Here is a 10,404-nt window from a genome sequence, read left to right on the forward strand (position 1 = left end):
CTCTTTTCATCAAGCATTTTTAACAATTAGGCCTACTGTAGTTAAGAGGTCGCATTTTCATTGGCCCACCGTGGAAGCCTATACCGGATTGGTTGACTCATAAGAGAGCAGCGTATAATTGGGAGCTCGTGTCCAGTTTTGTGCATGAGCAAAGGAAATCGGCGTGAGAGCAGAGAGATTTGCGCACTCATATTACATGAATGCGCTCTTGCCTTGTAATAAAGCGCTCGCGACATTTGTCATTAAAATAACGCCATAAAAAGCGCTTTTAATACACTTTATCTGCATGTGTGTTTGTGTGTTTCTGCAACTACAGCACTTTTGACTGTCCAAAATAAAAAAATCAATCCCTGTGAATTTTCATTTGAATCATCCGAAATACATATTATAAGGTCAACAAAATTGCATAATTAAGATATTAATCTGGAACATTTTTATATTTGTAATTTAATATGCAGGAAACCTTGAAAATGTGCTGTGGCAGAAATGACATTTTTGCTAATATTGCAGCTTATTGGCAGCTAGTAAGGTCTACTTCATTAGTTTTGACTCTTAGCATCTTAATATACATGAATTAAACAGTAATATACATTTATTTTAAAAATGTAGTTCAACGTACAGAATTACTAATCTGTATGGTAAGGACACACAATAAATACTGACACAGAAAAGATGATATTTACCTTATATTTTTGGGATCTTGTGAGTGAGGTAATTGGTGGCCTAATCTGTCAGCAATGTGCTCATGTGGTCATTTCTGTTTCCATAGAAACTAGACTTGTTTGTCTTTGATAAAACTTCATTATAAAAGCCTTTTTTCATTGTTGAGGTAAGGACACAAAAGTGTGGGACAGGCACATTTACTTGATAAAATTATAAAAATGACCAGTAAAATATACAAAAGCATTTACGATGCTGTAAATTAACATGTATATTAAACAATTCCTTTTGAAATAATGTCAAATTGTAATTCAATTATCTTATTTTACATATCTTAATATTGTGACCAGAGTTGTGGGACATGAACAAAAATGGTGTTTGGACCTTTAAATGCTATATAATTTTATATTAAATCCCATTAATTATATCTTTTTTCAAGGTGTGTGATGACACACAAATTTTGACATAAATGAAACATGTCACTGCTCGGACTTAAAAGTGCCCGCAGTTGCAGAAACACCCGTTTATAGTAGTGTGCATATAAATACTATGTCGCCGCTGGTTGCAGTGGTGCAGTAAATCTTCTTTTTGCTGGATAATGATCAAAAGTATGTCACGCAGCACTAACATGCAGCATGGAGGCCGCATTATTGTTCGGGAAATACTCGCGTATGCCTACGCATGCGCATGATGTCATCGTTTTCTAATTCTTGCGTTTTCGGGGTTTACACGGAAACTAGAACGGCGTCGTTTTCAAAAACTTGCACTTTGAAACCCTTTTTCAAAAGTGTGCGTTTTCAGTCCCCTAAAACGCCATCATTTTTCTGCGTTTTAGTTGAAAACGGTCTCGTGTAAACGGCCTCCTGAAAGCAGCCTTGACCTCTGTAAGGTAAGCTTTTGACCCTAAAGAGGTCAAACCTGCATTCAAGTTTGTTATATATAAATGTATCTGGTGGTCATATCCATACAGAGCATTTATGATGTTTATGGGTGATTTGATACACTTTGAGTTAGTTCATGGGCAGTTTACTATCACAAATGAACACCAGGGGGGGCATATTCCCTTCCCTAAGCCCACTCTGAGCATAAGGCCTTTGTGTACTTATGCCTCCACACACAGTAAGACCTACTTTTCCACCGAAAGGCCAGTGGACTATGACCACTGCATTAACTAAAGCTGAACTCAGTGTGAAAAGTCATTTATTTACTCTCAACTTGGCTTAAATACAAAACTGGCAGGAAAAACATAGTGCATGCTTATGTTGTTAGCTTTTCTACACAGTTACCGGTTGTGCTCTTCACACAGAATATGGATTGACATAATTGTTCTTTTTAAAGATAATGGTTATTTCCAGCCCACAAAAAACCTAAGGTTTAGTCATTACCACAAAATAAAGTATTTATTTATGCATTTATCTTTAGGATTATTTTCATATAAACTTTTTTCATAATGTCATATTGATTGATTTAACAGCATCACCATGAAAGTAATGAAATATCCTTAAACTGACTGACCACTAATGGGCATTGGCATTTATTTTAGGATTCCTGCAGGAAGCCCAGAGAGGTGTGCGGCCACAATGGTGAGACCTACAGTACAGTATGTGAAGCATTCTCAGACCGTGTTGCTGTGGATTATCAGGGTCACTGTCACGCGGTGGGGGCCGTGTCAGAGTTCACATCAGACTCGGGGTGTAACGCTGTGCCCTGTCCCCCGCTTTCCACAGAAGGCTGCAATCCTGTTACCCCACCTGGTTAGTACTGTCACCCGCCTAACCCGCCTTGGGACTCACAGTACTGAACATTGTGTATGTGTCCCTTATTTGAAACACCTACATTTAATTCAGCAGAAATATACATTCTTTTTGATTTTCTAAGACCGGAGCTGAAAACCGCTGTATTAAAATAATATTATTATTAATTATAAAGTATATAATTATTATTATTTGTATTGACCATAATAATATTATTATTAATTAAAATGTATACAGTAATAATAGTAATACATTATTATTATTCAATATTATTTATTCTTTACCAAATGACACTTGGCTTTATATGTGGCACTTCACATTCAACCAATCTGATTTTTTTTTTGCAGGTGCCTGCTGTCCTGTGTGTGCAGGTATGCTACAGATCTTGTGGAACAAAGCACAGATGAATACATTTGCCAAGGTAATCATTTCACACCGGTCTTAAAGTTGGCATAATGTAATGCCACAGTGCTGTTGATTGAAATATATTGTCATTACACCAGACAGCCTGCAGGTGGCAGCATGTACATGTCTGTAGCTTGGCTGCAATAAGCGCCACGTGTTTTTCCATATAAAAACGTATTACTCCCAACCAGCACGCTTTACATCACCCATTCTTTATCCCTAAGCATATTCCACTCACACTGTTTCTTTAAGTGATCTCTTTTCAATAATATGCTTATAGGACTTTCAAAAAGTGGATATTGTTATATAGTAGGTTAGCTGGATTCAGTACAAAACACAACTAAAGCAGATGTTAAATGTAATAAATACAGTGGTTATGCATTATGATAAAGTTTGGTGTTGCTGTGCAATGTCATTGGGGATGTGAACAAACGCTTGGAATGAGATTAGTCATTTGTCCTGCAGCCTTTGCGTTGCATTTGTGTATAATACCTCAAATCATTTGGCAGATTATAAGACTCATGTGTCACTTTCTCACTTTATATGTGAGGTGGGCTCTGAGCAGAAAGCAACAACCCAGCCAACACCCAGAACAACCACATAAAAACCGCTAGAGCAAATTTGGCAGCCGCGTTTAACACATAGGCATTGTGCTTAGTGTTTGCAAGCCAAAATCCATTCTGATTTCCTTCAGCAAATGAAATGTTGAAATTTACAGTAGTTGTTTTGTGTCATGTCTTTTTTATAACAACACTATATGTGTTTGTGTATGTTCTCAGCTGAACAGGAATAATCCTGTGACCGTTCACGACATCCTGAAAATCCTGCGGTTGCACATCTCTGTTCCTCAGTGTGACATCTTTGGGTACCTGAGCATCGATTCTGACATTATAATCCTTATTGTTCCTGTTGATCAGCAGCCTACACCTCTGCAGGTGTGTGTGTGTTTGCTGTTTATTTTGTAGTTTTCTGTCTAAATCATCTTTCTGTGTGTTTCACGGGGACAGTAATTCACATTCACATTAAAAACATTAACACAGTAATTCACTTTTTACATAATTTTAATAAAAATCACGTTGAAATGATTGAAACATTAATATTAGTAAGACGGGCAATATAGACGGTTTCAGCGGCGACAACATAAACAAACATTATGTGGCCCAAACTTAACTTCCGGTCGACCAAGAATCTATAACTGTTTAATTTAATTCAACACAATTAACAATAAAATATAATATTCATTTAATATTAAATAAATTGTTATATTAGAACCAAACACGGTCACTAGCTAATACACTGTTTAAGTACACTTGTTTTTTTATATAAATCTTTGATTTTTTTGTTTGAATAAAAAGGCAATTCATTTATTATTTTAATTGAATTAAAATAATTATGAAATTATATTATTATTATATTCAATTATCATTTTGTTTTAATTGCTTTAGGCACTTTCACACTGTCAAACTCTGAAGAAAGTGTGCTTCAGGGACAAGTAGGGCTGTTTTTCCTAAATCATTTTTTTCCGACCATAGATTTCCATTGTTTCCGTGTACTGAAAGACATTATAAATGTCTTTACAACTAAAGCTATTTAACACCTATTATTCTTGGAAATGTTGTTTTTGTTCAATGTGCTAATTCAGTCATCGAGTTATTAATGAGAACCTGTAGTGTAGTGTCTGTATTCCCAGACAAGCCGCACTGAGAAACGGCAGCACCTCCTTCGCTCCCCGGCGCACGGTTTCTTGCGATTGCATCATGCTCCAGATGTTCCTTAAATTTGCCTAAAAATATTAAAGCTGTCTACAAGGACTTAATGGCCTATTTCTGTAGAGCCGTAGAGAGTACAACTAAAAGATGTGTTGCTGTCTCCCGTGTGTCCACAGATTGAAGCCTGCAGTAAAGAGGCAGAGAAGATCGACTCGCTCATAAACTCTGGAAGCCCCACACTGGTGTCACATGTTCCTCTGTCTGCCTTCCTCAACTCTGAAGTCAAACTTTCCACCATAAGTTCTGCTGCCGCCGCCCCACGGTCTCTCTCTCTCTTTCTGTTGCTTCTCCCTCTGCTTCTTTTCCCTTTGGCATCGTAACCCCTGTTGCCAAGCAACAGCACCTCCTGTTTGACCTCTGACCTTCCAAGGTCTCGTCGGGAATCCGTTCCAGTCGACGTTGGCTCGACAATCATGACAAGGACAATCTAAATCCGACTTTTAATGAGGAAAACTTTGGACTTAAAGACGTAACTTTTTCTCTCACGTTTGAAGACTTCCTCAAAAGGAAATTGTACGATGGCGTCTTTTACCGATGGCCATTACTTATGCTTTGGAGACAGTCACACCAAAAGAGGAAATGGAAGACGCGAGAGCCTTGGACAAAGATGTTCTCATATGTTGGGTTTGACGCAAGACGACTGCTGCTGTCTCACTGACCTTATTACTCATGCACATATCCAACACATGAACTCCTGACATTGTCACGAACTGTAGTCTATTAATTTGTGTTTACTGACACGAATTTCCCCCTTTTTTCGTGTCACTCAGCAAGACTTTCAATCTAATGTATTTTAATACGCGGTATCTTTCATATGTATAAATATATATCAACGCAATCTGATGGGAATTCATACCTATTTTACAAGGTGGCTCATTCGTGTGAATTCCTATTTCCTACGATCTCATCGATATGACTTTTCCCCTGTGATGTTTAGGGGCAGGGTTAGGGGAGCCGTTTATCATCATTTTGCCACATCGTGAAACTCGCAGTTTTAGCAAAATTTGAATTTTGTGATTTTATGGTTTGGGGTGAAGTAAAGTGTTGGTAAGCCACATCCAAAATATGTACGACTTATTTTGATATCAGGTTATAAATATATAAAAGGATTAAAAAAAGGTCGTGCTCACTGACATGAAAAAAGGGGGATATTTGTGTCCATGAACACGAATTAATAGATTCCAAATTTCGTGTCTATGCCACGAACTGCCGTGAGACTGGGTTGACATATCAGCTTTCAAAATACTGTTAGACCTTCGTTGAAAAAGGCCTGAAGAAAGTAGAATTCATAAAATAACTTTTCATTCAGAGCTGATAGACAAAAAAACGTTTATTTTGATCCTATCTGTTGATAAGTTCATACAAACACTGCTAAAAAGAGAAGTTTCTTAATCAGTATTATTCTCCTTTTGTCATCCAGTAATACATCTAAACATCCTTAAAACAAGATACATCTACTTTTATATTTTATTTTGTTTTTCTCACACTATTTTTCTTATTCTAGAAACTAGGTCTACAAAACATTAAACTAAACAAATATTGTCGTATACGTTTTTGTTTCTGAGGCAAATGTGTCTTGTTTAAAGGATGTTTAGATTACTTTATTGGAACACAAGATTTTTTTACAATGAAGAAAAAAGAGGAACTCAGCCATGTATACAAATATGACAATCGTACTACTTATCTATAAAGTGGTAAACACATTATGCCTTGCTTATAAAGTTTATAAATATATATATATATGTATTTGTGTATAGATTTTTTTTTAATATGAAGTATTGCAAAATGAAATCTTTATGTCCATAAGAGAAACAAAGTATTATATTTTGAGATGGTAACATCACAACGTGCCATTTTTAAAGCTATGTTTGCATGATGACAATTCTGAGGTGTTTTTTACAGATTATTTTGGTGTGTTTTTGAGCTTTTTTTGTTTTTGAAAGGCCACCTTTTCCCGACAGTATTATTTTGCTTAGGCAGCTGTGTAGCATGATAGGGGCCTTATTGTGTCCTGTCTGTCCGTCACATGTTTGTAACGCTTCCTGTAATGTACATTTTTTTTATATGATAATAATAAATGTGATCATATTACGTGAGGATTTCATCGGAATGAAAGCGGATATACTGATTACACAATTTCTAAATAATGAAACTTCGGGATTTTGCCGTTTTTCACATGATTTTTGCCACCTTTACTTTTGCTTTATAATTTTAACTGGTTTACTGGGTGGAGCATTAGTGGAGCGACCGTGAGAAACGATGTGGCCGATCACAGCATTTAACAGATGTGATGTCACTTGCAACATTGTTTTAAAGTGATAGTTTACCCAAAAATAAAAATTCTGAAATCATTTACTCACCCTCTTGTCATTTCAAACGTTCTTTCTTTCGCAGAACACAAAAGAAGATATTTTGAAGAATGTTGTAAACTGGCTCCCATTCACTTTTGCATTGGTTTTGTGTCCATATACAATAGAAGTGAATGGGGGCCAGTGCTGTTCGGTTACCAACTTTCTTCAACTTATCTTCTTTTGTGTTCTGTGGAGGTAAGAAAGTCATAAAGGTTTGAACTGACAAGAGGGTGAGTAAATGATGACAGAATTTTCATTTTTGGGTGAACTAGCCCTTTAATGTGGACATTCATGTATTGTTTCATTTGATATCACAAAGCAACAGGTTATGGAAGGAATTCTGTTTCAATAGATTCATTTATTTATTCATATTTTGAGTTAAAGTATCTTTAATAATTTATTATTTTATAGTAATTTATTTCAAAATATTTTTAATATGACTCATTGACTGCTAAAACATCATTTGAAGGAAATCTCTCACAATTATTTTGTCTTTTATGGCGTCTGCAGTTTGCAAGAGCTTCTACCACAGACGTTCACTGAGAACTATGCTGTGAGATGCCTTCATTTTACATTGTTTTCACTCCCAGCAACAACCCCTGACAGGCAAAACTAAGAGACCACCGTTTTTAGTAACTGACCTAGAACATGGTGTGATCGCTCATCGACGACCTTGTCTTCTAGAGAACTGATAACTCTACTGCTGTACAGAGAATGTAATGAGACCAGAATTAGATGAACCCTATCAGATTATTCTCTGTCTTGGAACATTTTAAAGTGAAGCTTTTGAGGGACTCTTGTGTTATTATTTGATTCCTAAAATGCATTCACAATTTCCATGTTTGTATAATCACATTACAATTCAGATTTATTTTCCAAAGCTCTTTTCACAGTTTTGCATTATTGCAAAGCCTTTACAGTAAATACATGTTAGTAGAGACAGTGGAGACGAAATGAAAAAGAGGAAATTATGAAATGCATCGAATACGTGGTAGGATTGCATGATTTTTATTAATGTACTGTATATATTGACAAAAATAGCTCATAATAGTTGCCGGGATGTTTTTAATTGGACAGAGCTATTAAAGGAATTCTGTCATAATTTATTCACCCTCATGTCAATAAAAAAAATGTATGAACTGTATAAACCTGTGAAACACAAAAGAAGACTATTTTTGAGAAAATTCTCAGTGGTTCATACAATGGAGGTTAATGGGGTCCTACAAAATTCTTCCAAATATCTTTCGTGTTCAGCAGAAAAAAAGTTTTTGAATAGCGTTATAGTGCATAAAATATGAAAGAATATTAATTTTGTGGTAAAAATCCCTTTAATGGGGGATAATATGGGTATCATAGATCCTATAGAGAAAAATGACTTAATTGTCCTAAAATACAGTACATTTTTGTCACAATACTATGTACCTTCCGCATATTCAACACTACAGATACGTCAACATTTGCATTGCCTTTATAGGAAAAATGCGTTTTAGTGGATGTTTCTGTTCAAAACAACATGCAAAACAAACTGAAAAGGCTGCTTTAGAGTCAGAAAGTGGTAGACATCCCAAATGCAATGCTGGGAAATTCCTCTTAAGGCTATTGTTACATATTGTGCATTTGCTTTTAATAGATTCCAGCACTTTCTAAAATGTGTCACTTGCCAGAAGCTCTCTGCGCATGCTTCTCTATCAAATCTGATGATAATAGAAACTCGTGGCTTTTGAAACTCCAAAGGTATCAATTTTCTCAGAATCACACATTCTCTGGAAGCCTGCAGCAAAGGTATAGTACAGAGTGAGGTATTGTCTGCATGTACAAACTTTTTCAGCTTTTTGACTTGATGGGGATGAAAGAAACAGCAGTAAAAAGGTACATGTGACAGAACACAAATGCTGCTCATTTTACTGGTGTGAAACAGGATATTTATTTAATAAGATGAAATTTAGGTCCAGGCTCCATGACAGATATTTAGCATGCTTTAATACAAAAGACAATTCGTGTGAAGACGGCCCGCTTTAAGAAACCTGAGGATTCTACCGGACAAAAGGTTGAGAGAAAAGGACTGGGATCATATCACTGCTGGAGAAACTCGGTCATTTTCACTAACAGCAAAGATCTTTCATCATCCAGCTTCAACTATCACTTAACAACCAGCACAGGTGTGGATACGCCTGAGTATGTGACTATGATTTTTAACAAACTACTGTCTGCCACAGTATTTTATTTTTGGAAACAAATAAAGAAGATTATTTAAGAAAAAAACATTTCTTGCATTTAATGGTTTGAGCTGTTTTAATAGGTGATCAGATGCCACATTTGTGCTCACTTAAAGGGATAGTTCACCCAAAAATGGAAATTAAAAATTAAAACAAATTCTTTTTGGGTGAACTATCCCTTTAAGGTAACTCAGCTTTAAAAAATCATTTTAGGATGTTATGTGACATTTATTGGAAATAATAAAAGATTGTACTATTGTCTTATCAAGCACAGTAAAAGTCCACATATGTCCACAAAAAAACAGCAACTTTACAGTTGTTATTAATGGCAAATTAAGACATGGATTTGCAAAGTCTGACTGCATGTGTGTTTAATTTGGTTGAACACATACAAGTCATTGCATGTGACTAAGAACTACAGCACATACTCTGTTGCAAGTCTGAGACATTTTACATGAACCTTAACAGAAAGCGTCATAGATGAAATACTATAAATGATCTTGCGTAACTCTTTGGGTTTGCAAAGAAACATAGATGATCATTTCCTGTAATGTGCAAATGTGTATGTGCATCCAAGTAATACATGGGAACACTGTCCAAAGACGCATGGTGATTTGACCACAAGTGTTGCATAAACGTTTACATCAAGAGCTTCCTATTGATGAACACCATGACACCATACAGTAGTAGTTATAGGCCAACTATATTATAAGATCTACAACAGTATCTATTGCAATCTTTTATATTTTTCTGATGGGGCTTTGTCACTTTAAAAATAATTAGATAAATGTGGTCCCAGTTTGTTGTTTTGAGTCGACAATATTTGCTGACAGGATGGTGTTTGTTCTACTAGCATGAAGCATTTGTGCATGTACCGGAAGTTTAGTTGTCACACAATACACGCTTCATGGACTGCCTGTGGTTTTCATAGGCAATCAGTGATCTTATCCTGTAAATGATGTACTGTAAAGTGTGATAAAAAAGGAAGAAATTGTATAGCTGTTTTACAAATATATTCTTATACGAAATTAAAGTTTGATTTAATATATGATTTAATACGTGCCACAGTGTTAATGAGGAGAGGTTAAGGTTTCATATTAACAACAAGAACAACAACAAAAATGATTCTTTGTGAAATGTATCAATGTCAACAAGAGATCTAAATCGGAAAATGTAACACTGATACAATAGGACTTCAACCCAAATAACCTTTCATAAAAGTGGGGGCGGCATTTTCCGATGTGTGCAG

At 35.7% G+C, this 10,404-nt stretch overlaps 1 protein-coding gene across 1 annotated transcript in view; it reads left to right on the forward strand.

Moving 5' to 3' along the window:
• The window catches only part of reck (reversion-inducing-cysteine-rich protein with kazal motifs), a 47,337-nt gene extending 40,428 nt beyond the window's left edge, over nucleotides 1–6,909 (forward strand). Inside the window, exons 18-21 of the mRNA XM_057323063.1 lie at nucleotides 2,204–2,414; nucleotides 2,762–2,835; nucleotides 3,599–3,754; nucleotides 4,705–6,909. Of these exons, the coding sequence (XP_057179046.1) occupies nucleotides 2,204–2,414; nucleotides 2,762–2,835; nucleotides 3,599–3,754; nucleotides 4,705–4,908 (645 nt within the window). The 3' untranslated portion in view covers nucleotides 4,909–6,909. The remainder of the gene's footprint in view (nucleotides 1–2,203; nucleotides 2,415–2,761; nucleotides 2,836–3,598; nucleotides 3,755–4,704) is intronic.
• The last annotated feature ends 3,495 nt before the right edge of the window (nucleotides 6,910–10,404 follow it).

Source organism: Triplophysa rosa, linkage group LG23 (genome assembly GCF_024868665.1).
Source record: "Triplophysa rosa linkage group LG23, Trosa_1v2, whole genome shotgun sequence".
NCBI lineage: Eukaryota > Metazoa > Chordata > Actinopteri > Cypriniformes > Nemacheilidae > Triplophysa > Triplophysa rosa.